The sequence below is a fragment of the Chaetodon trifascialis genome, chromosome 6 (genome assembly GCF_039877785.1).
Source record: "Chaetodon trifascialis isolate fChaTrf1 chromosome 6, fChaTrf1.hap1, whole genome shotgun sequence".
NCBI lineage: Eukaryota > Metazoa > Chordata > Actinopteri > Chaetodontiformes > Chaetodontidae > Chaetodon > Chaetodon trifascialis.
In genome coordinates this window covers 23,379,742-23,406,418 of record NC_092061.1, presented here as the reverse complement: position 1 = coordinate 23,406,418, position 26,677 = coordinate 23,379,742, and the positions used below count along the sequence as shown (strand labels likewise).

Sequence of the window (26,677 nt, the reverse complement as noted above, 5' to 3'; positions counted from 1 at the left end):
CAAGACAACAGAGCAGTGCCAGGATGGGTGGCTGAGGGACTGGGGAGTGGGAAGGCCAGGGAGGTTGGAGGTGCATGTTAATCACGTCAGGAGCAGGAGGCAGAGCTCTGCAGGTGTCGGGTCCCACAAAGGACCATTCACTCCGGCTCCGGATTGGCTTTTCCCCTGACCACTCGCTATCACAGACCGCTTCAGTCAGCCCAAAACAGCCAGAAAACACAGCTCAAGCATGATCCAACACAGCAGAAGAACTCTGAATCACAATCATTTCAGTCTTCATGTGCACTAAATACACGGGAATAAGCCTTCAAGTGTCACTTAATAATTCGTGCTCTATGATAGTTTTGCTGATAATGACCACTGACCTCCACTGTGGGAGTCGGTCAAGAAACATTGCATACCTTTTGAAAAGGACCACCACTTCACTCATTACGCACTCAAGGATGTGAAGCATAGCATGTTTGTTTGAATTGAACTTGCAAACACATTATAACAATTCTATGTAATAATGCTGCTGCTCTATAATTCCATTGCATACTCGGTAATGAAATGCTACACTGATCATGAAACTATAATGAGGTCGGCATAAGGCTGCTATGATTAACAATACAATGGATCTCAATGTAGAGCAGTGATATATTTTTATGCAAATGCAAAGGGTCATTTCAATTGGTAATTTCTTTTATATTGCTGCTGTTGCTGTAAACGTGTAAAAAAAAAACAAAAAAAACAAGCACATGGTCAAAGTGTTAAAATTTAGCAGCAGAGTCGCTGATAAGTCCTACACACCTGACTGACGTCTCACTGACCCTCCTGTTAGTTCCGTGGCATGTGTTGGGCCATGTTTGCTGACTTCATGTAATCCCAGCGTACCTCTGCTTTGATCACATCCTGAGCACAGGTCTGTGTGTATCTGCAGGTCTTTCACTCAAAAACAAAATTCTCTTAAAAAAAGACATATGATCATCTGTCCATGCTGTCTCTCTGGATAATGTGAGGAAATTCATTTTTAAGACATGCACACAGCAGCTTTTACATTTAAAGGCAGTAATAAATGGCTGATTTGTCAGTCAATATGGCCCACTGCCTTGAAGATCTGACATCCGGCCTGAAGAGACTAAAATCACTGTTAGGAATACTCATTGTCTGTATAAACTAAATCTGTGGATGTTTTTCCTTAAAATACCCATTGGTTCATTGCAATACATTGCAACTGTTATTGCAGTGTGTTGCAAAACCAATTCATGCATGGAGACCTCTGTTTACTTCTCTGGTTTCTCAAGTGCCATGAGGACTTCTGATGTAAATAACAATACATATTGGCAACTGGCTGTTTTGACCCCAAAATATTAAAAAGAGCCTTCAGAAACACTTGAAAAATCCAAGACCTTTAGAGCCCTCATCACATAAAAAAAACCTTCTTGTCATCTTGGTTCATATGTCCCCCTGGGAAACATATCATACAGGAGTAAGAGCACAGGGTCAGGCAGTATCTGCAGCTCTCATGCAGCAGATATCACATTGTCTCATACGTATTCCATGAGGCCGTCACACAGAACTGAACACCTGTGGCAGCAGCCAAGTCCTCTGTCTCTCCCATGAGTGATTCATTTTAAACAGGGGCTTAGTGAAACATGAAAGAAAATCCTCATCATCCCACAATAAATGCATACAAATGGTTTTTATAGTGGCTGAATAAAAGCACAGAAAAAAAGACTCTGATAAAACACTGCTGAAAGGTATGAAACAGGTGGTTCAGCAGCATTACAGACATAACCTTGCTCTGTGATTGCATGTTTCAATGCTACAGGAGTACTAAGATATTGATCTGTGATCCACTTGTGACACATTGTCCAAGGTGTACCTCATTAGCTCAACCCCCCCCCCCCCCCCCCCACTCCTGAGCAGTGTAGGCAGTGCATGGCTGGGCAGACGGAGTGAAAGTTAGGGAATCGTACTGAGATAATGCCATGGCAAGTTAGTTCCTGCAGACTTGAGACAAAGACAGGGTCTGACAGTAACCAGCTTCTACATTTATAACCAAATTGCCAACATGCTACAGGGCTGACATGAATGCTACATATCTCCTTCAGGCATCGCACTTCCTAATAAATTAGTGCATTAGAGCATGAACTGCTCTTGAGATTAGAGGTGACCTCAGGTCAGCTTGTCAAGTCCATTAGAAAAATGACATTTTAACCTTTAAGATCTTCAAGTGGTGTCATAAGAATTAGTTTCATAGACAAAAAGCCAAAGTCGATTTCAAAGAAATGGGCCCCAGCTGTTGTATTGCAGAAAAAGCTTTTTTATTTTTAATTCTGCAGAATAAAAAAAAACACTATGCAGCCATGTTTTGTTTGTCATTAATTAGCTTGTTAACTGGTGATTACGGTAGTGAATTTTAACAGTGTTTTTTGTCTCAGGAAAAACATATTACAATAGAGGACAAGACAAAGTTGTTATATTTTGTCAGCATGCAGGAACGTGTGTGCTAACTAGAGCAGGAAACTTATGAAATAAAAAACAGATTTTTTTTTTTTTAACATTAGCATTCATGAGAAGTCTTCTTGTTTACCCCGGTTACGGAGCATTTTTCATTTTTCAGTGCAGTCACAGGTAGCGTGGAAATTCTCAACCTGTCCAGAGACTGCTCTGAGTTTCAGTTGCAAATATTTTGTGTTCCAAATGAGCTACTTCCTGATTGCTAATGAGCCCAAAATGTATTCTGTGAAAGTGAGGATGTGCTGACACTTGCTTTGCAAACATGACTTGCATGAACTCATTTACACATATACACAGGCCGACCATGTGAGACAGAACTGATCAAAAACACATGTTGCAATGATTTGCTGTATAAAACTGACCAGTTTACATTGGGCATATATATATTGTGGAGGGCCTGGACTGAGTTGGCTGTCGAAATCTGGAGCACTTGGCATCGGTGCTCACTACCATGTAGCCCCCAGGGATCAGTGTGGATAGTCTTGCACCTGCAACCTTTTTTCTCTTTTTGCTTAGCTGTTTGTTTCACAGTTTACAACACCCACACAACACTGTGCACATACCCACAGAGCTATGCTATACAATGGACTAAAACACTTCATTTCATGTAAAAGGAATTCAAAATTTGGCAATGCATGTCCATTTTCCACTTTGGCATGGTCCTACGGGCAGGGTTAAGGCAATATGTGAACAAGAGACAATATGAAGTACCTGTCTACTATATAACTGTCATTAAAGTCCCACACAGCACCCCATGGTAACTGGGTAGAAACCTGCTATATACACTGACCCAAATACACACTAATATATGAACCAACGTGCTCCTTATTATGTTTCTTAAATCTGCAAATCTCTCTTGTAAAAATGTATCTCGATATATTAAATCATTTCAGAAATGAAATGAATGCTGTGTGTGAATGCTGGGCTACTGCAATATATGCCACTTTCCCACTGTAAGATACATTTACCATACAAACAGCGCTAAATTAAACTCACCAGAGGCATCTCATGACAGTGTGTGAATTCAGCATTTCAAAGGTTTTATATGGAGAATATTCAAACTCAACAATAAGCCAGTACAAATGAATTGCACATGCTCACACTTAATTGCTGTAATAGCATCCAACCACATCCTCAAGCCATTAGTGCAAGGTGGGAGTGAGGGCGCTGACCAGCACCAATCAGAGTCCACTGAGAACTTCATTTGAAGCTTAGTAATGGCCTGGGCTCAGGTCGGTGTTATGAAGCGTTCAGTCACTCTGGCGGCCTCTCACATGGGACATGAATACAGCGCTGACCCAACAACACCATCAGTCCAGCCACTGACAGCAGCCCCTCTCCAAATAAGGTAATTAGTGGAGAAAACCGGAAGACTCTCCATGGTAACTCACTCACAAACAGGAGGGGGGAAAACAATGGGCTAGTAAGGATGTGATGATTGACAGCTCGTTGAGGCTCGCGCTCGCTGCCTTTGACTGCATCCATTAGCGATAAGAGCTTCCAACAACACATGAATATCCAAAATATATTACGTTTTATGAATCTATTTGATACAATAAGCTACCCGGTCGCATGAAATCTAGTTCCCTCTGTAGTACCACATTAAAAACACCGATTATTCCACAAAAGCGTGAAATATTTTCTACACACCGGGTCCGCGTATCCTCATCAATATGCCTCATCTGAGCCACCCGCTCACCCATCCGTAAGGAAGCCGACGGTTTATCTTCATCTTTTTCTCTGTCAGTTTACAATGTTATATTGTTAATGCATTGTTGTCCCACCCTCCTCTTTGACTTGCAATGGCACAGGCTAAAACTTGGCGTTGCAAGATAATCACCACATGGATTTACGCGAGAAAGCAGGGTGCTGTGCTGACGTTACCTCAGTTTCTCCTGTTCCTCCTTGTTCTGGAAAGCGAAGAGACCCTCCGGTGCGACGTGCGGTAGTCCGAGCCACAGCTGAATAACGTTGTTTTGAACGCAACTTGGCTGCTGCAGGGATAGGCACCACTGTTACAACCTTCACAATCTCAAATTGTAGTTGTTGTCAGGCTGCTGCTCGCGCGTCCCTTCAGTCATGCGCCACATGCAAAAAAAAAATAAATAAAAAAGAAAGAAAGAAAAAGAAAATGAAGTATCCTAACTGGTTTAAAAGTTATGTCTTGTGCTCAAACCGACTATCGTTAATTATTACTAATTAGCAACTGCGACGTTGTGTTGTATGAAAGGTAGAGCAGTCCCTATCCCTCTCATCCACAATAGTGCTGGATGCTGTCGGTCACAGCAAGTGTCTCCGCCCCATCACTACTCGCACAGCATTGGAGGAAATTTGTGATTGTTTTTTTCATGATTTATCTGGAATTATTGATCAGGGAATTTGTTCCAATTATTACATTAACTTGTTTGTCATTTGGTTAGTACTCAGTGTTATAATTGTTTTAAAAAAGTATCCCATAAACCCGTCCATTAAATTCCACAAAACATAGAATTCTCACATATACTCACTTATGTGTATTATTTAGATTTTATTTTATGTCTCATTATGATCCGTCTTCTATTTCTCCATATTTGGCAGGTCGATTGTTAGAATAATTTACTCGTGCCATGACGTTGTAAAGTGAGCACAAATGCGAAGTAAACAACTAGTGAATACATTTTCAAAGTAAAAGATTTCAAAGGGACTAACGCCAGAGTAAAACGGTATTGTGCAGAAGCAATCAGCACTCATTTTACATCTTAAAATAGTGTACAACCTTCAGAATAGGCTGAAATCTGTTAAGCTCTGATTTCAGCCTTGGAACTGAAGTGCAAGTCAATGTAGATTTCAGTCACATTATCAGAGAATCTTAAGCACCTCTGTTTTGGACTCGTATTGTATTTAGGAGTTAACCCTTGAAAAACCCTTGAAAAAGACGTGTGCTCAAAGTTTTGTTCTGGTTTCGACAAGTCAATCCTATGTTGATATTTTAAAGTTTAAAAAAAGTTTACAATGTTAATGCTTTTATTTTGAATGTCGCTAACCGGATAAGCCATTATTACAGTTCGCGTTTGACCTGCTGGTTTTGATATTGCTTGTAATTGACCAATCGCAGAGAACTCTAGAGCCTCGTTGGAAGTGCACTCGTTTTAGTTATTTTCAGTGCCAGGGTGGGCGGGGTTCAGGACAACGCGCAGAGAATAAATCTTCACACCCGCTTTATGAGACGCCTGGAGACCCAAATCGAGGTCACCTAATGTGAATACTTCCTTTCACTTGTCAACAACGAGAGTAAAGGGACAGTGAGTAAAACTAGCCGATTCTTCGCACTCTTCAACTGTGTTGATGACAACTGGTTAACAACTGGCTGAGCAAACGTCACCTGCAGTACAATGTGTCCTGCATAACCAAATTTAGGCAGGTAGCTAAAGTTTACTTGGTTTGTCTCTCTGTCATCGTTACGTTTGTTGCCTGTAATAATGCTAACGATAGCTAGTTTTTGCTTCGGTGACCAGGTCAAAGTGAAACTAGTTTGCTGGAAGCGGTAGAACTAGCCATATGTTGTAATGTTACTTAGCCGATCTGAAAGGCAAGGCTTTTTTTTTTTTTCTCTAGCCACATACATAACAGGCAGTGCCTATGCTATTTGGCTAGCTTACCCTAAAGAAATAGCAACTATTTATAGCTTGCCACAGTACTGGTCACTGTGTAAACGCAGTGTTATTAGACCGTTAACGTATCCAGTTAATGTTAACTCTGAAATATGCAGTTAGCATTATAACCTGCTAGCTTGGTAGTATTAGGTACTTATAGCACCCTCCTTAGCACATCATTGAATGACATTGTGACTCATGGATGAGGTACTCAACTCCTGCTACTCCATTGCTAGTTACCTTTGCATTCTTTACAGTGAAAAGGATGATAAAGATAATGCATGTTATGATACTATGCCTATACTTGCTATTTTGAACATTCTCGATGGTCCATTTGTACGTCATACAGTCAAATACACCATGTTGAGTGACGTATATGTAGGGCTGGGCGATATGGCTGAAAACTCTATTGCGATATAAGTGTTTTATATCGGTCGGTATCGATAATTATTGATATTTTTTATGACCTATTTAAAATAAGGACCGGGAGAAAAATACATTCAATTTAAACATTTTTATTTTAAATTGAACCTTCCTCTGATTATAATCCCCTCAGCTATCAAGGCAGAAAGGGAAATGTCAACACAACCATGGAAAATATTCAAATAATAAATGTAAAAAAAGTGTAAAAATGTAAACAGAGAGAAACCTGAGAACTTTTTCCCTGCAGGTTTAGTGCAGGAAGTTCACAAGCTGATTCACCTTCTGCTGAATAAAATGTTTTCAGATATGTGCAGTGTTTTGGAAACATAGCAGAAACTGAGGTAGACTTGACTGAACTATAAAACCAGCCTAGACATATGAACAACTTTAGTCACTCTTCTTACTCTAAACCTACATGAACTATTCAATTATATTTTTATTGCAAGTGTGTTTAAAAAAAAAAAAAAACTACGTGTAAGAGATGTTTATAACCTGGCTTCTCCTCAGTGCTCAGTGAAGCATGTCTTTAGCTATATGATATGCCGCTGCCTCTGTTATGTCTTTGTGCCTTTTAGATGATTTGTCATCAGGCACTGAAGCAGATACCTCTGCATGGTGGTCTGCTGCTTGTGCGGTGGTGCTGCGGTTGGCGGACGTTGGCGAACACGGCTGCGCTCCAAAGAGTGAGCGCGGCTAAGGTGGTTAAACAAGTTTGTGGTATTACCGGTCTTGGTGGGGACGAAAGTCTTGCATAAGTTACAGACCACATTGGTCTGACTACGGTCCGACTTATAAAATACAAAAAACTGCCATACTGGCGAGCTGACTTTCCCTGTTTTATCGACAATTTCTTCGCTCGCTGCAGCGCTCACTTTCTATTTCTCATCTCACTCCTCGCGAAGCATCAAACACGTGACAACGAGATGGCGCAACCGAACATGATACTGTTACATGATTGGCGTGTTAGCGTGTCTCTCTCACTGATTAGCGATTACTCCCTACGTTGCTCGGTTACCTGAGAGCGAGTGCCTTTGTTCATGCAACCAACCTCGCTTCGCAACTTCAGGTTTCTTCCAACTAAGAAAAAAAATGATCGAATGTTTTATCGAACGCATTTTTTATTGATATTGATGATGCGTCTATCGCGAGACATATCGCTATCGTTTTTATCGCCCAGCCCTATGTATGCATTCTGATGAGCGCATCCTTCATATAAATGGCACGTTCCCAGTTTCTTTCAGAAGTGTGGTCTATGAACACAGACAGTGAAGGAACCCTTTATCTGATGTCATCTCAGTCTGTATTATGTTGCACAATTTGAACAAACCCAACTTTGTCTTGCTAGGTCATGATGTTTTTTCACAGCAGATGTCTCCATTTGTGCAGTCTCTACACTCCCACACACATCTATGCTCTCATACACCAGCGTTTAACACAGTTCCTTAACCTGTTTCTTTTTCTGTTCTTTTTGTCAGATGTGAAGAAGATTTGAAGGCAGGCGTGGATTGAGTGAAACCTTGTCATCAATCCCCCCAGTACATCCATGTGTATAATTTTCTTCAAGTTTGACCCCCGGCCTGCATCCAAAAATGCCTACAGGTGAGCAATTAGCCCTTTCAGCATACTGTGCTTAATGCAATCTAAGTATATAAGAAAGCTGTTTGGTCAGTGATGTACTACAGGAAGGGGAATTCAGCACTGCACAGTTGGAGCTAGCAGAGACTTAGTATCTTGCTCTACTCCTGATGAAGCAAGAATTATGTCTTTAAACACGACGTCACAGTTAACCTGTGTCAGGCAGCAAGTGGAAAAACACAAAGATGAGGATCAAACATCAGAAACCCCTTTAAAATCCTACTGTACCCAGTGTGTGGCCATCTTTTTCAGGCTGATTTTTCAAAGATCCTCAGTTGGGAAATGTGTATCCAAATTATCCTTGATATTTCTTTTTGATACAGCTATAAAAAAAAAAAAAAGCAGGACTGGCATTAAATATTTCGCTCAGTTTGCATCATAAAGCTTCAGTAATGTGTTTAGACATGCAGCAACAGAACATATAGATATGTTTTTAAAAATAAAAGTAAACCTTTCAGGTTGATAAATCCCTGCTCTGACAGTGCTGCAATGTTCTCTTTTTCATCTTGCTCCGGGATTGTCTAATGTGTCACTGAGCAGAGCTGCAAACACATGCAAACAGCAGTATAGCAACAAAAAAGTTAAGGGTTTCATCATCTATTTTCTAAACATGTGGAACTCAGGGACATGGGATTTTGGGGGTGTCAGTCTTTGCCATGCCCAAGTTTTTCATGGGATGACATAAATAGCCCTCTACATTGGGTATACAATGCACTTAGCACTGGTGACATCATATTAACTATAGAAAGTACATCACATCTTTTGCTCAAATCTCCCCTTTTAATGTGCTGAATGAAACTTTGTGCGACCTCTGTGTGCCCTACCTAGCAGTAAAGGCTGCTGGCAGCGCAGACCAGCCCGCTATGAGTAGTCAATGTGAGTTACGGGTTGATGTCGAGTCCAGCTTATTATAATTCCCCTGAGCTTGAGAGTGAGCTCTCTACCTGGCCATAGTCCACCCCTGTCCTTCCTGCTGGGAGTCTGACCCCGCCTCAGGAGATCACAGCAGAGATGTGGTGTGAGTCCTGACTCAGACCTGAACCTGGGGAAAGGTGAAACGTACTATGTCCTAATGTGGTTACATCAGTGCTATATATAGACTATTGGTTGCAGAAGTAGTTTTCTTTTGCTGAAGTGATGTGTAAATCAAAAGGAATGTGCCGCAATACTTTGACTAAATTGGGTTGAAGGCAAGATTAAAGTTTCATTAAGTACGATTATTACACTCCCACAGCACAAAATGACTGCAGTATACCTGTGGGGGTTAAATGGGTTCTTGTTCAACTCAAATGACTCAAAGATTACCCGCATCCTAAGAATTCTGTATTTTGAAATTCAGTTTCTAGACTGCACCGGTGTTTTTTGTTTTTTGTTTTTTTTTCCACTTCTGTTCAGAATGAAAGTAGTTCTGCAATCAACCAACGAGCATTACAATATGAATCTGATCTGTAATTGTAGCTCTTCCTTTAGGCTAGTCATTGTCATTTAAATATCAACATCGTCACTAGCAGACATCTCAAAATGATGAAAGTGATGGACTAAGAAAGAGCTTAATGACAGTTTTTCATAGATCTTTCGCAATGGGAATGGTGGGAATAACGTTGTTGATCTTAGGATTATGATGTCATTCATTGCAATTTGTCAATTATATTGTATTTCCCCTTTCAAGCTGGGTGTATATGTGCCCCTCCCAATTTTCCATCCATCCATTTTCTATGCCGCTTATCCCTTTCGGGGTCGCGGGGGGGCTGGAGCCTATCTCGACTGGGGTACACCCTGACCGGTCGCCAGCCGATCGCAGGACAACATATAAACAACCATTCACGCTCACACTCACATCTAGGGGCAATTTAGAGTCACCAGTTAACCTAATGAGCATGTTTTTGGTCTGTGGGAGGAAGCCAGGGTACCCGGAGAGAACCCACGCATGCACGGGAAGAACATGCAAACTTCACACAGAAAGGCCCGACCCAGGAATCGAACCTTCTTGCTGTGAGGCACACGCACTACCTGCTGCCCCACTGTGCAGCCCCCTCCCAATTTTTGATATTGATATTTTTATATTTTGTATTTTATTTGATTACTATTTTTTTATAATTTGTAGTTCGATTCATTTTGTATTATGAGTCAAATGTATTCTTCTGATTATGCCAGGGATCATAACTCAGAAAGTGACACCCCCCTTTCCCTGTGGTATTGGTTTCCTCCAAAACTGGTCCACAACAGCAGGCAGGCACACACACACAGCTCTTTCTGGCACATCAGTGCTGGAGGAGATGCTGGCTACAGCTTAACTGTGTGTTGCTGAAGTGGTTCATCAAGCATCAGTCGTTTTTCAGATGTAAAAATTAAATGCAATTATTTATACACACTTAAATGTAAAAGCAATAGACTGGGGTGCTGTTTCCCTCATTGCTCTGAATAATGTCAAATGAAGTTTTCATGGTCAAATTTTTCATTTTAATTGTGACTTCAGTAATGCTTGCACAAATGGAAAAATAGACTACAATGTTTATATCACATTTTAACTTTCAAATTTGACTTAACATTTCAATATTGGCCACTTCAGAGTCTTTGAAAATGAAATGTCAAACAGCTTTTTCACTTTAATATGGTCATCAAACACCCACATGAGTGTGTGAAGATGAAAATACAAATTGGATTATTGCATTTTCATTTTTACTCAGATAACACAGACATAAATGGAAAATTAGAAGGCCATTGTGCAATATAGTCTCCTATGGGCTTCCATATATTAGAATTCCAGCTGTTTTCCTAGATGCTTTGTCTCTGAGCACATGGTTGGTCAGGTGGGACTTAAACATGACAGTAATGTGAGATGAAAGGTGAAGCGCTCACAAAATTTACAAGGTGGGATCCTATGGAAATCATGACCATCCTTGAATCCATAATTCCACAGCAAACCTGTGGCTCCTGCCAAGCCCACAAGCCACCGTGTGTGTTGAATACAAAAGTTCAAATATTCATGAAGAGCTTTGATAGTTCCCTGCTCCTCACCATCCCTCCTACATGCAGCTGGCTGACTGTGATCCGAGCTGCTCAAATGTGATTTTTCCCCTCAGGATCCTATAGCAGATGCTCTCTCTGGTGTAGCATCATAACTGTTAGCTTTGTTTTGTGGAGCGGTGGTGCCGTGGGAAAGAGCTGCCGTCAGCCCTTGATGCACAGAGGTCGACCCTATTAGGTCAGTTTGGTCTATTTGTTTGCTCTTAACAGAGTCCATGCTCCCATCCTGAAAAATTAATAGGTGGACCATTGCCAAGTTTAGAAGGAACATACAGCTATTATAGAGGTCAATACATTTCATTTGGCTGTGTAGTTTGCCCACAGTGCATTTAAGTGCCTCTCTGCTGTGTTTAAATCCATAACTCAATAATTTTTGACAACTCAGATTATATAAATGTGAAAAATGTAATTTTGTCGACATAAATATCAATAAATATATGTTGTTGCGTTGCAGGCTGACACACCATAAATCTGCGATATGAATCTCTACTAAAATGCTAATTCATGTTTCTAGAAGTCACAGGGTGCAGTAGTGAGAGGTCATGTTTTCCTCTCAGCAGAAGAATCATTGTTTTCTGTGTTTCATAATTGCTGAATGGGTGAGATGAGCTGTATATTGTGTGCATGTGTGTTGCTAGGAGAGTCGTTAATAAGAAAGCCTGAGTGAGGATGTATACATCAGTGATGTTACATTTCCTCGCTACATGATTGATAATAGTGGCCTGACTGTAAAGGCATGCATAAAGTAATGGCTGACGTTGCATTAGATCCAGGTCACATTGCAGTTTCTAGTTGTTAATGACCATGAACATAATGGCATCACAGCTCACTGACAGGCTGTTCACTCTTGTTTGTTGCAGTCAGTGTTTGTGTTGTAGCCTGCGTTGGCAATAAAAACAGAGTTGGAATTGGATGAAACACCTGGACAGGTTACTGATGCAAGGCAGGCACAGACAGCTTTGCAGAGTGAGATGAAGATGAGATAGATCTGTCACATGTTTAGGTAAAGGTATCGTATTTGAAATAACCCCTTAAAGTCCAGTTTAGCTAAGTTGATTTAAGGTCAGACGGCTGATCTTTTCCACACTGTCTGACAGTGTTACATACTGTGTATTCTTTTCGTTTCATGGCTGCACCATCATATCCAATGGAAATATTCTAGAAATATTCTAGATGTTTGTGCATGATTGTAATGTAGCCTGACATATTTGGTGTCTTTGGAAACGCACTTCTTCGTCCCTTCTTCAGAACTTTTCGAACTCGGATCATCAGTCCTGTTTCATTTTACTTCCTCACTTTCCTCCCTTCTCTATTAAGACTGGTTGTCTGTAACTTTTATATTGGCTTGGCCTTTTGATGTCACATTCCTTTTGATCGTCTCGTCTTTGGTCGTCATCAAAGGACCTCCTCCTTGTAACCTCGACCTTTTGTGTCCTTTGCATCCTGCTCAATCAGTTTCTAATATCACTGTAGTTGAAGACTCCTGGACACATCTGAGGCCTTTATGAAGTCAGGGAGAGACTCACGGCTCTTCTGTGACACTGTGTCCAGGAGCAAGCAGTCTGTCTGTCCGTCTACCAACTCATTAACTTCTGGGATCTCATGTGTCCATGATGATGAATGAGTCATTGATGAGGGATCTGCTGTTGAGACCAGTGATGGTAATACCTCATTGGTTCACGTCAGGAGCGAACGAGCGAGACTCGCTGAATGAACAAAAACAACAAAGTAAACCCCTCTTCCTCCCTCTCTTCAGGCTAATTTTGGCTGCAAACAGAGACGAAGTCTACAACAGGCCGTCCAAAGCTGCAGACTTCTGGGGGACCAACAGTGAGATCCTCAGCGGTGAGTGTGTCCGGCTCACCACTCACCCCACAAACACACATTTTGAAGAAAGTAGTAAATGGCACTGTTTGAAGAACCTCCTGCATTCAAAAGGGATTAATTAGTGAGTGCTTTAACATATGATTGTGAAGTAAATGCTGATTGCACAATGTAATGGCTGTGTAATAATTACACCATCAGCGTTTAAAGTTTAAAAGTTGCCCTTTTCAACTTTAGCCAAGTAAGTCCCAGTGAGGCTGGAAGGCTCTTTTGCAAGAGAGAGACTTGTCCAAACTGATAAAAAGTTGTAAACAGTGATACAAAATCAGCCAGTGGATAGTTTGTTCAGCTGATGTAGAAGAAGTGTTCAGTCGGAACAAAGTGAATATGTGTTAGACTGTAAAAACCTTTCTTTGGTGTGTGGAAATGCAGCAGATGTTGTCTTTTTAGCCATGTTGGACTCGTTTTATTCAAGGCTAAGTGGCTTTCAATAATCAAGGAAAAAGCTGTCTCCTTCACCCTGGAATCCAATTCTCCTCCACTCCATCACAGAACATCCCCACCCGCAGTAAACTATATTTAATTGACTGATGTCTAACACACATTATGGCCAAGCACAGGAAATCAATCATCCTTTTTTTTCTGCTGAAGGATGAAACGGAGAGACAGCGTCGTTGTTCATCCGTCTCCTTCTCCCCTCTGTAATAGAGGGGTCAGGACTCCAGTCGTGGGCCTTTAATTGATGGCTGCTTTTATGCGATGTGACAGGAATAAATGGCTCTGCCTTATCTGTGGGGCTGGGGGGTGTGGAGGCAGGGCCCTGAAGGAGACATAGCATGAAGAGAAGGGAAGTAAGCTATAGCTCCCGGTGGGATCCCGCTCGCTTTCCGTCCACCCCCCAGAGGAGTAAGCCCGTTTGGCTCTCTTGGTCACTGTCAGTGTAAGTGACCTGTCTTTATTAATCACCAGGAAGCACAGTAGACTTGCAGCGCCCCACCTTTTCCATGTCACATGAAGAGGAGGAATGTGGAAAGAAAACATTGGATCTACTGATGGATGGGGTGTATCAATGAAGCCAAAGCTGAACATGAGGGTAGTCCAATCAAAAGGCATATCAAAGGATAGACTCCTTATATACTTTGTGATTTTTTTTTTCTTAAGTGAATGACAGTCAGTGAACATTACATCATATGACAGCTCTGTATATCATCAGGTGTATCTTAATGCAGGCTAGTTCAAGTTCAGTATGTTTTCTTACTGACTTTATCAGATTTTTTTTATCAAAAAGAAGGACAGTTTGATTCAAAGCTTGCAGACCTCAGTCTGCAAGACAAATGTTAGAAATGGAGTAACAGATAAGATATGAGATGAAAGGTCTGGTGGGTCGGATTTGGGGGATCTATTGGCAGAAATGTAATATAATATTCACAGTTATGTTTTCATTATCATATAATCGCCTAAAAATACCAATAGTTGTGTTTTTGCTACCTTTCAATGAGGTCTTTATATCTTCAGAGGGAGCGGGTCCACCACCATGTTTCTACAGTTACCTAGAATGGACAAAGTGAACACATGTAATTGCTAACAGTTTTTGAGGAATTTTCCTACAAAGAATCATGTCACTTGGTAATAATAACTAGAGGAATAGGACTTTGATTGAATGAAAAGCTAAGTTCGTTATTTCCTGTTTGATTATTATGGGAAACTTTATTTTTCATTAGTTGACTTGTATGCCGACAGATTTCACATTTTGCATGTTCAGCTGATCTGTGTTTTAGCTATAAACACCAGCAGTTAATCATAGTTAATCAGCTGGAAGTCTGCCAATTGAACAATGTCTCAATTTCCCCACAATTAGAACCAAATTACACACTTCTTTCCAAGAAACAACATGGAAATTACGCCAGTGAATAATTTGTCACCCAGGTTGCTTCTTAAGAGAGGCTGACAGGTTGACCTGAGGGTTCTAAAACCATTGTGGAAAACCTGCAGAAACATTAGAAATTATTTTACTGAATGGATACTGACAGGGTTTTGCACTTTGTGGGAATTGTTCAAAAGTATGGAGGAAACAGAATGAGGATCTTTTTTCATTTGTGATACTTCATAGTAGGGCTGGGCGATAAAAACGATAGCGATATGTCTCGCGATAGACGCATCATCAATATCAATAAAAAATGCGTTCGATAAAACATTCGATCATTTTTTTTCTTAGTTGGAAGAAACCTGAAGTTGCGAAGCGAGGTTGGTTGCATGAACAAAGGCACTCGCTCTCAGGTAACCGAGCAACGTAGGGAGTCATCGCTAATCAGTGAGAGAGACACGCTAACACGCCAATCATGTAACAGTATCATGTTCGGTTGCGCCATCTCGTTGTCACGTGTTTGATGCTTCGCGAGGAGTGAGATGAGAAATAGAAAGTGAGCGCTGCAGCGAGCGAAGAAATTGTCGATAAAACAGGGAAAGTCAGCTCGCCAGTATGGCAGTTTTTTGTATTTTATAAGTCGGACCGTAGTCAGACCAATGTGGTCTGTAACTTATGCAAGACTGTCGTCCCCACCAAGACCGGTAATACCACAAACTTGTTTAACCACCTTAGCCGCGCTCACTCTTTGGAGCGCAGCCGTATTCGCCAACGTCCGCCAACCGCAGCACCACCGCACAAGCAGCAGACCACCATGCAGAGGTATCTGCTTCAGTGCCTGATGACAAATCATCTAAAAGGCACGAAGACATAACGGAGGCAGCGGCATATCATATAGCTAAAGACATGCTTCACTGAGCACTGAGGAGAAGCCAGGTTATAAACATCTCTTACACGTAGTTTTTTTTTTTTTTTTTTTTTTAAACACACTTGCAATAAAAATATAATTGAATAGTTCATGTAGGTTTAGAGTAAGAAGAGTGACTAAAGTTGTTCATATGTCTAGGCTGGTTTTATAGTTCAGTCAAGTCTACCTCAGTTTCTGCTATGTTTTCAAAACACTGCACATATCTGAAAACATTTTATTCAGCAGAAGGTGAATCAGCTTGTGAACTTCCTGCACTAAACCTGCAGGAAAAAGTTCTCAGGTTTCTCTGTTTACATTTTTACACTTTTTTTACATTTATTATTTGAGTGTTTTCCATGGTTGTGTTGACATTTCCCTTTCTGACTTGATAGCTGAGGGGATTATAATCAGAGGAAGGTTCAATTTAAAATAAAAATGTTTAAATTGGATGTATCTTTCTCCCGGTCCTTATTTTAAATAGGTCATAAAAAATATCAATAATTATCGATACCGACCGATATAAAACACTTATATCGCAATAGAGTTTTCAGCCATATCGCCCAGCCCTAGTTCATAGTTATTTCCAGTGTAACGGCTTCTGTGTTTTAAAAACATTTACTACTTTTGTGTTAATAAGGCCTGGACCTGGAATATGGTAAGGAAGGAGGATCATGGCTAGGGATCAGCAAGCGTGGGAAGCTGGCTGCAATCACCAACTACATGGAAGGACGCCCCAACCCTGATGCACAAGGAAGAGGTGAGCCAGCCATGACATGAAGTAACATCACATGTCTCCAGTCTCCACAGTGCCCTGTGAAATATCTTGCATGTTGCTTACACTTTAGCTTTATTCCATATTTTAATTTAATGTTCTCCTGCACGCTTGGAAAGTGAGGGGGAAGACGAGAGGTATCACCGCTAGATGCCACTAAATCCTACATTCTGCTCCTTTAAGAAGTTGCTACTTTATATTTAACTGAACCATTTAAAGCACAATATTGCATTTTGAAGTGTCTCCTGACATAATTTCCTCTGCAAGTTTCACTTATCTACGTAGCCAACACATGTCCTCAGTATTTATCATTAACACAGAGGCTGCGTTCATTGAGTGTATACATTAAGAACCATTTCTTTTTACCTTTGCCGTTCTGCAGGATTTCTAGTGTCTAACTACCTTATGGACAAAGATCAGGACAGCTACTCCTACCTGAAGAAGGTGTCATCAGAGGGCCACCTGTATAATGGCTTCAACCTCATCACAGCGGAGTTCAAGTGAGTGACAGGTGTGGTGAAAGCCATGCGAGTGTATGGTCCATCAGCCGATAAAGCTGAGTCGAAGATGTGTTAGCATCATGAGAGTCTTTCCACTGCGATTTGGTTGCAGAAATACACATTTGTCTTCCGGCAGGAGCCGTAGTCTCGACATAATACATTTCAAAAGTTGAAATTTATTCCAGAGAGTCAGGAAAACTACTTAATATAGCCACCTAAGGCTGCTGGATGGTAAGACAAGTTCTTTATTGCACTGTGTGGGTGTCATGAAGTGACACTGGCAGATTCTTGCGCACTAAAGGATTCAGAATCTGAGATTTTTCAGAAGCTTGCTGAGAATGGGCTGTAACTCTGTTCCTCTGAATTCTGGCCTTACCTTGGAAGGAAACCGCAAAGGCAGCGTCTTCATCTCTCGAGTGCTAAGCAGGCAGAACTGAAAAGAAATCTCAGATGCAGCGCTGTGGCAGAGCCAGCATTAAATTTCTAAAGGAACACCTGTTCATATTTCAGGGTTTCAGACAAAGAAAATCTAGACAGCATTAAAAATAATGAGGGTTTTTTTTTTTTGCCTTCTTTTTTCTTCCCCCCGCCTCACCATCCTGACTTTACAGAATTTGGTGATCTGTTTAAGGGAGGAAAATCAAAGTGGGATCGGTGCACACCAAGATAGCTGTCATGGTGGAGGCCCCTGTAGACAATTGGCATGGAAACGGGTCTCTGCCAGCGAGAGGTTGGAGGTTCAGCTCGAACACACACACCCCTTCCAAACTGTATCCCTGCTGGGGGAGATAAAAAAAATCAGGTTTTTCACAGTGGAGTTTGGTGTCACGATCTGTGTATCCTGGTAACATGGCCTCCAGCAGGATCTGGTCTCAAAGGGGATTTTCTTATGCTTGCACATCCCTTCCTCCACATTTTTAGCATTGCTTTTAAGTTGGAGTGTGCATTGGTTTTCTGCTGTATTAGGCTAATAATATCATTTTTAAAATCCATGATCTCAGCTAATTGTCTCTGCCTGCCTCCAGGATGGATATTGAGCAGGTTATTGAAACAGTGGATCCTTGATTTCAGACAGAGGGAGACCTTCTGGTCTGGAGATAGTTGGGTTGAAGTGACAACATCCTACTGTAGCTGGCTACTTACTTACAGTTTTGATCTTATATTCTCAAAAAACACCACTCTCCAAACCCTTCAAATGTCAATTATCTCTCATAATACAGCCCCATGCACACTGCGTCAACATGCGGAGAAATCCAAAACTTGCTGCTGGACCTTGTTGTGGTTGCCTCGCTATGATTGGACAGTCACTGTCGAGGGGAGTCAACGCACAGTGGATTGAAAAGCAACCAAGAAAAAAAACATGCAAGTTTCAAAGGAGAATTTTTAGTCCCAGGTATTTAACATCAGAACAAAATACAAGCTCTTTGCAGCCTCAGTTCAGCCTTTGAAAACTTTTTCCCCCCTCTTTTCATGTCAGACTTAACTGCAGCAAGATGGCTTGTCTATTGCCTCTTTGATAGGTGGACGCCATCAAGATATACAGTGGTCTTGTTAAGACCATGAGCCCTATTTGTGCCTGCGCTGCCCCACTGGCATTCCTCTTAAGTGAAAGAATAAGGTGCCCACGTTTCACGAGACACCAGCAAAGCGAACAACACTGTGTGATTATGTCGTGATAATGCCTCATGTCTTCCAGTTTGGCTGAGCTGTCATCTGGGGCTCCTGCTGTGAGAGGGCTGCGTGTGTTTTTTCCACAAATACCTGTCTGATGGGAGCTCGCTGCAGATAGAAATGACACACAGTGGCAAAAAGCGAGCCTACATCTTTTTAATAAACACTGTCATTACCAGCCTGTTTGTTTTGCACTGTAGCGCGTCCAGCAGCACAGAGGAAATAAGGCGTCTCATTTCTTTCCGAATCAATAACATCTGGTGGATGGAGAGCAGCTCTACATTACAATTAGAGGATTTCTCATTCATGTGTAACCAGAGACATGATTTATGATGTGGTGGCGGTGGGGGAAAAGATGCGCCCGCCACTTTTAAGCATTCTCTGTCTTCACTTGGTTTGTGAGAGTGAGTGAGTGTGTGATCACGCTCAATGAGATGCATATGACAGAGGTGGTGTACACTTAATACACAACCAGAGGGACATGTTGTCTGAGTTGCTCCCTTTTAAATTGCGATTCTTGTTAAACTAATACTGCCTTAATTAATCATCTATGGCTACGTTGGGTTGAGTTCTACATGTGAGTAATTTGGTCAGTGGCATTTCCCAGAACGTCGTACCAAGCCTTCCCTTAGTGGAGCTACTGCCATATATATTTAAATTCTGGTCTTAGATCTTCTCTGCTTGATGCTCTCAAGGCTCCATATCCAACATTTCATCTGACTTTCCTATAGCTTTGGTTTTTGATCCCACTTTATGTCGCTCGCTTTAAAGTCAATGCCCAGAGATTATCCATTTTAATGAATATCTCCTCTGATGTTTGCCTGCAAAGAAATGTCTCGCTTAATGCACTTTCAGTCAGACAGAGTGTGACTGCTTTATCAAAACAATGTTAGAAAGTGGTTCGATCTCATGGCCCCAAACCATGTGTTGTGATTCTTGGCAGAAACTTGTTTGAGCTGAATAAGAATAACAGTGGTGGAGCAGATATGCACATTCCAGGGGTGGAGTATCAAGGGTGGATGAACTTTCAACATCAGCAAGAGGAACTGCTATCAGTATTTGATTTTTCCAAGCACTAGTAAGATTACCTGTCAGGAATTCACTGAATAGAATTAGCAGTCGGTGTTCGCGGTAAATAGCTCAAATATAGCCTGCATTGTTCAGTGAGTGAGTCCAGATGTGCAAAAATTGCTACAAAAATCAAAATAATGTTGATTTTGGCTTTACGGTTGTTAGCATGGGGTCATATTTTACATCATCAGGAGATCTGAATCCCGCTACTTTTTCCAGCATTTGTCTTTCCATCTGATCCACTGTAGGCTGATTTTTGATAGGCCAGTTTTTCTAGGTCATGTGTGATTTTATTACTTAAGTTACATAAGAACATTATGGTATTTTTGTTCTATTTATCAAGTCAGTGTTCACCTTGCGGTCGTATACAGTAGCTGATGAAATTGAAATAGGGTACCACATTGATATGTCTATAATGATTCAAAGTCCTCATTTTTACTGTGTATCCAAACATAGCATTGCCATCCATAGAGCTGTGACGCTAACATGTCTAAAAATTATTACAAACAAAATACCAGACATATCCAGTGTTTTCCCCCATTTCATGCCTTTAATGTCTGCATGTGTGGGTGTACATGCACAGATGTGTGTGATTGGATACAAGAGTACATGTTGTCATTACCAAGGAGCGAACACCACCGTGCCTATCTACATTCTGAACTGATGATATTGAAAGCTCATCCAACCATCTCCAGGCAACTACACCACAGCTGGCGATGGGGAAACTGCTCTGCAGCCTCGGTATAGAGCGCTCTTCATTAGAACGTCTCCCAGCCAGCATACTGATTACTTCTCTGACTGAGATCTGACAAAGCCTGTTTTCGACTCTTCCCTCCTCGTTCTCTCTCTGCCCAGTGGCCTTGACCCCCTGCTGTTCCCTCATCTCAGCCCAAATCAACCCACAGCACACCTGATGGGACTTTCAATATTCCAGCCAGTTTCAAATAGCAGAAATGGAGCTGTTTCTCTGCAAATCCTCCACCTGCTACCACCACGCTCAATTTGATGCACATCACAGGCAAAGTGTGTACATACGTAGACACCGGGCCTTTAAGGTATTGTCGAGTTCAAGTTGCAATACCAAGTGGAAAATAGTACTTCAGACATTGTGTTTGCCCACAGCAGAGCCAACAACAGGTAAACGCTTCAGAGATTCTTCCATTTCCCTTCAGGTTACGGTGCCATCTGGTTCGCATTGAGCAGCTACCGTGCACATGCATGTGTGAGGGGTGAGCGCTATCACCCGAATCAACATTGGCCAGTGCTGCTGTGTCCATGGTCACCATAGGAACACAGAAAACGCAGTTGTTTATTCACACTGTTCAGCTGCGTTTGGATACAAGCTGGAAACAATATCGAGGGCTTTGTTGTTGTCAGAGAGATAGCGTAATGCCAACCTGCGGCTTTGAGGGATCTCTCGCAGCTGCCCTGCCTTTAGAAAGTGCTCCGCTCCAGGAAATGTACCCAAGACGCAGGGATCCTTATGCAAACAGTCAGGGATGACCTCTGCAGAGCGAGAGCAGCACTAATCATTTGTAGGGAACGAACATGAGAGTGTGTGTGGCGTGAGAGAGTCTGTGTCATCCTGTCATTCCCTCAGTCTTGAGTTTGCTGAGGTTGAAAAGGCATGGGAACATCCCTGAGGAAAGCGTGGAGTGAATTACGATGTACAAGATAGAAACTGATGACTGAGATCCGATGAGTCACCACCTACATTTTAAATTCTACATGCTGGCATATGTGTTGTCATGTCACGGCATCTCTTACATCATTCTGCCTTTGTGGCTTGGCCCTCACTGCTTCCTTTCCATTTGGCTGAGGAAAACAAGGACAGGCATTTCATCGTTGCCTGATAAGCAAATAATTGAACGTTATTGACTTGCAGTAATATAAAGCTGAGAAAAGCTGCACATGGAACAATCGAATGTTTGGCATTCCTGTTTGAGACGTGAATCAAACATTTTATCGATGATCAAAATAGCTGCCACTCAATATTCTGTCAATCAGCTCGTCTCAGCTCTAAACACCTGTTAGGAAGTCATTAATGAGTGCTGTGGCTGGCGTTTTCTGCTTATGGTGATCAGTGGTATAGACCAAAGGCTGGTTTGGATTTGGGTGTTTAAAACTATCCGGTACAGCGTGTGGCAGAGCTACAAGCCCAGCAGCATATTCTGTTCCTGCCTTGCCAGCTATTGACTGGGAAACTTTCCAAGTTAGATGTTGAAGCAGTGTTGCACCACATTTCAGATTGACTGATGCCACTGGTATGGCTGTCATAAAATTGACATCAAAAAATTCATTCCCCTGCTGGTTCAAAGGATTTGGTCATAATTTATTATTCACTCTCCTGTACCAAAGCCGTCACAGATGCCCTTGATGTCAGACAGATTTTTCAGACTGAATAAATTCCCTCTAACTGAGGACTTTGCAAAGAGATCTAACACCGTAACTAAAGGGTTTTGTGGTAGTCAAAGGTGTTTGCAGCACTAATTTGTATTTTGAAGCTTTAATTTTACCCAGTTGTTCCTTTAGGATAGATTTAAATGCTGCAATTAACCGCGGTGTTAGGTATTTTCCCATTTGAATTGTCTGTACAAATGAAACCAGCGTCTTAATTCCTCTTTTCCAGGACTGCAAAGAAAATCAATCATTAAAGAACACTGTATGGTGCACTGTTGATATTCTCTTCCACCCTGAGCACCCATTTTACACGATTCCCGCAGGAGTGCTCCTTTGAACACTGCTGTATTTGCGTTTATTTCAAGAGCACAGACACATTATGACTCTTGACACAGCCTTCATAATTAGACACAAACAAGTCTAATCATCGCTAAATGCAGTCTCTAATTTTCCATCTTACTGTGTCCCGTGCAGAGCCAAACAAGACACTGTGTGTTACTATGGAAACAGAGGCAGCCCTGAACCCATCCATCTAAAACCAGGTCTGTGTTTTTAATGTGGTTGCTGTAGAAACGGTTCATTTCACATTTTAACTCTCCTCGTGGCCTTTGCCCCCGTCTTTTTAGCCTGACATTTCCACGTTGATGTGGCTCTCAGATTGCCTGAACAACGCTTATTCGTGTGTGTATTTGTATTTTTCACTTGCCCCTCAGCAGGAATCTACGGCTTAAGTAATTCACTGCTGGATACTCCATGGAGGAAACTGCTGCAAGGCAAGCGTCACTTCAGCAGCGTCGTCAGTGACCAATCCCTGTCCTGCGACGGACTGGTGCAAGAGCTTCTCGGCGTCCTCAATAATGAGGAACTGTGAGTGGTGAACACCTGGTTAAACACGTCATAACAACAACATTTCATCTTGATTTTATGTTCTAAATAACCTCATGATAATACTTTTTTAGTAATTTAAAGGCTTGATTTTGGATGTGAAGCAAGTCTGTGAGTTGAATATGGGTGAATTGCCACTGATGGTGTCATGAATATTGGTTAATTCCATCTACAGCCACTAGTGCTGTTGATAATGAACATTGCAGAATTGTACCAGGTCAGGTGCCGTATGTGGGGTCAAACACTGATTGATTCAGGATGCACGGAGCTGCACAGAGTCCCTGGAAAATGCCAGACTTCACAGATACTGTGTCAGGGCTTTTCGCTGCATCCAGTGTTGGTTCCTCTTAATAACACAGTCTTTTGCATGGTGTTATGTGCTGCCAGAAGGGTGTAACAAACATATTGACATTTTGGGAAATACGATTATTCACTTTCTTGCTAAGAACTGGATGAGACGATCAATAAAGCTTTCATATCTGCACGGTAAATATGAAGCTGTAACAAGTGTAAAAACAACAAATTGTGGTTTTATCTTGTCATCAATATGAGGTTGTCAGGTGACTGGAGAGTCCAGGAAGTCCATGTGCCCAGCCAAGAAGTATTTTGGCACAAACCCCCAGTCAAACCAAAGCTTTTTTTACTTTTCAGTATTTATACAACTAAGATATGAGGTGCTGGAGGGCAGAGTTTGATATCATTGGACAGAGGCAGGCTACCTGTTTCCAATCTTACAGCTCAGATAAGCTAACCGGCTGTTTCATTAATGGAGAAACAACGCAGTAGGCATTGTGCAACTTTTCCATTTTATTGAAGTGCATTTTTATTTCCAAATACATGGTTGAGGTAATCGGGTCAAAGTGATGTTTTGTTTAAAATGTGCATTCTGTAGCAAAGCTGTGTTTGCCGTCAACAAGAGATTGTTAGGGGAAAGGTTTTTCATAAGTGACAGAAATGATTGCTATTCATGCAAAGACCCAGATTTAAGAAAAATATTCTCTGTTGAGCAACTGAAAGCACAGAGCTGCAACAGTTCAGGTTGAGGGACCATTTGTGCAGCTGTTGTTTGTACAAGTCATGTTTAATGGATATGATGCATCAGTTGATTACTGACTTAAATGTACTGCACAGGCAATATAACAGACAAGACAGATATCTAAGGTTTTTGTTGTGGGTTTGTTTCACAGGAACACACCTGATCCAGTTCAGGAGAGCCAGGGTGCTGGTTACAGCAAGGCCTTAATCCAGGCTCTGTCAGCGGTGTGTGTTCGCTCTCCTCATTATGGCACAAGGTCAGTATCTTCCACCCACGCCAAACCTCTGCTCGCAGTTTGTATCTGCCTGAGGTGACTGACAGAGCTGTGCTCGCCTGAAGGATCATACAGAGAGCTGCTGGTACACAAAAATCAATCATCCACAGAAAAGAAATGAAAGGGGATTATCAGCACTGTACAGAGACTGTCCGGTACCCAAAATGTCAGAGAGTTGACATCGAAGTATCCTTAAGCACGGCACTGTCTGCCACTGCCTGCTCATTCTTGTTGCGGGTGCTTGCAAAATACCTTGAACGTGAAATTGACCCTCAGTGTTACTCTTGCCACCTGTCGTGTTCTTTGATTTTGTGTCATTTTCAGTTTTATTAATTGTATATTTCTGGTCTTTGTTTGCTTGTGTCCCCCGCGTCCCTGCCCATTCAGGACCAATACAATTATCCTGATAGACGCAGAAGGTAACGTGACCTTCACAGAACGCACCATGCTCAACTGTGACACAAGCAACTGGAGCACCAGTTCCTTCCAGTTCAAACTGCAGGTGTGAAGACACGATGGAGGAAACCAGCTCTGTGCCTTTCTGCATCACCTTTCCTTCCATCACCCCCGCCTCCGCCTCCCACCCCTCTCCTCCAGCTGCTCTTCGTCGGAGCAGCTTTGTGAACATGAAGACTCATCTGCACTTTTTCTTCAGCCAGTCGGCGCTAGCTGCTTCATCGACATCAGTGTCGTGTGTTTCTTACTCTTGATTTAATTTAAGATGCATCTTTTGGAAATGTGTGCTAATGTAAAAGATTGCCAAAGAACATTCAGAATTTCATCAGGAAAATATTTTATCTACATGTCACAAAAAAAAGTTGGGCTGCTCCAAAAAGTCTAAACCATGACAAATGGCTGGCGTCCTGCTTTGAACTGCTATCAGTAACATTGTGCACAAGGGTATTTTAATGCAATCTAATTTATTCTTGTTGGCGTCAGGTTGTGTCCTTTGAATTTGTTATATGGAGTGACTGCACTCTTTATGCACAAACCACTGGCTCACATTTAAAAACAGTAATTTAGCATAAAAATCCCGCAAATGATTTTCTGTTTTGCACAATAGTAATTCATGGAGTCACCAGCATTTTTCCAGATGATGTGTAATCTGATTGAAGATCACAGTAATTGTCATAAATTACAGTTTCCACTTTTAAATTTCTGATTACAGGTAATGATGAAGACAGATAGCAGGTAATTCATAAGATCTGCCCCGGCCCTGCACAACAGTAGTGTTGATTACAGCAGACATTTCAGCGTTGAATACAAATAGTTTCAGGTACTGGATCTCTGCCCGCTTCCATTGGTAGAACGATGCATTTTACAGCTGCTTTACAATAAAAACAATTTATCTGAACACTCAAGTTTGACGTACCATATAATGACTGCTGGCATTAATACACAAACACACCAATTTTTCAGTAACAGCATATGTTCATGCACCTGTCAGATGATTTCAGCATGACACTCTGTGTCAGACAGACAGCTGGCTCTGGTGTGTTTGTGCTTCCAGGCATTTATTTCCACTATTTTGTGTGTAGAGTATTATTTCAATGAGAATGCGCCTAACCAGCCATCCCTTCAGTGAATGTCGATTCTTGAGGTGCTTCTTAAAAGCAGAGGAATCCACACTCTATAGGACTTTTGAATACATTTTTTTTTTTTGTCCATACATACTTTGATCTGCTGTCAGGTTTTGGTGTGGCTGTCCCAGGCAGTGCACGGTGGCCTTTACTCACTACAAAACGTCTACAGGCCTTTTTCACAGATGACATTCTGACATGTCACAGTCAGAAAAGTACTGAATTCCATTCAGCTTCTTTGCTTTCTGTGGCCTTGTTAATCATATTAGGAACACATGTGTTTGTCCAACGATGGAAAATCAAAATGTCTCCTGTGATAAAGCCACATGGCCAAAATAAATTAACTTTTACTGAAAAAATCTGGGTTTCAGCTGCTGCGCTTTGTCACTGATGTACTACTGTTAGTGAAGAGTGACCCCAACTGGCAATTTGAGATAATGCCATTCACGTGATCCTCGTGCAGTCTGCCCCTCACAACACCAAATTTCCAATTCATGGGACACTGTCATGTCAGCCCTTTACCTTCATAGACACTGGTGGTGACAGAATGAATTAAAACTATATAAACAAGTTCACTCTATGAGACCACAAGTGCAGTGTTTAGAGAGACACCTGGTATGTTTGACATTGATGTGTCAGATGAAAGCAGCTTGGACATCAGTGAAAAACATTTA

General features: G+C 41.6%; 2 protein-coding genes across 7 annotated transcripts in view; one reads left to right on the top strand and one right to left on the bottom strand.

Annotated features, from left to right (window-relative positions):
* arvcfb (ARVCF delta catenin family member b) overlaps positions 1–4,798 on the bottom strand; it is a 209,428-nt gene extending 204,630 nt beyond the window's left edge. For 3 of the 4 annotated variants that reach the window (XM_070965207.1, XM_070965211.1, XM_070965217.1), the window contains exon 1: positions 4,387–4,770. The gene's annotated coding sequence lies outside the window, so the exon portion shown is untranslated. Of the gene's footprint in view, positions 1–4,386 lie in introns of all 4 variants that reach the window. The other variant, XM_070965209.1, reaches the window with a different exon arrangement.
* An 893-nt stretch (positions 4,799–5,691) lies between these two features.
* Positions 5,692–25,777, top strand: tango2 (transport and golgi organization 2 homolog (Drosophila)). 3 transcript variants are annotated; one of them, XM_070965222.1, is made up of 9 exons: positions 5,692–5,783; positions 8,033–8,156; positions 12,976–13,064; positions 16,452–16,571; positions 16,969–17,086; positions 22,703–22,770; positions 22,942–23,095; positions 24,301–24,405; positions 24,811–25,777. In XM_070965222.1, the coding sequence occupies exons 2-9, from the start codon at positions 8,101–8,103 to the stop codon at positions 24,929–24,931; spliced, it is 831 nt and encodes a 276-aa protein (XP_070821323.1). In that variant the 5' UTR covers positions 5,692–5,783; positions 8,033–8,100; the 3' UTR covers positions 24,932–25,777. The 3 variants fall into 3 exon arrangements, with proteins under 3 accessions (XP_070821323.1, XP_070821324.1, XP_070821322.1); XM_070965223.1 differs by having other exon boundaries at positions 5,752–5,902; positions 22,945–23,095; XM_070965221.1 differs by having other exon boundaries at positions 5,756–5,902.
* Positions 25,778–26,677: the final 900 nt, after the last annotated feature.

Excerpts from the sequence above, each read along its gene's own strand:
- tango2 (XM_070965222.1), top strand. The coding sequence starts at position 8,101 with ATGTGTATAATTTTCTTCAAGTTTGACCCCCGGCCTGCATCCAAAAAT. Across the intron at positions 17,087-22,702 it reads CTCATCACAGCGGAGTTCAA|AGCCAAACAAGACACTGTGT; the intron begins GTGAGTGACAGG and ends TGTCCCGTGCAG. Across the intron at positions 23,096-24,300 it reads GTCCTCAATAATGAGGAACT|GAACACACCTGATCCAGTTC; the intron begins GTGAGTGGTGAA and ends TTTGTTTCACAG.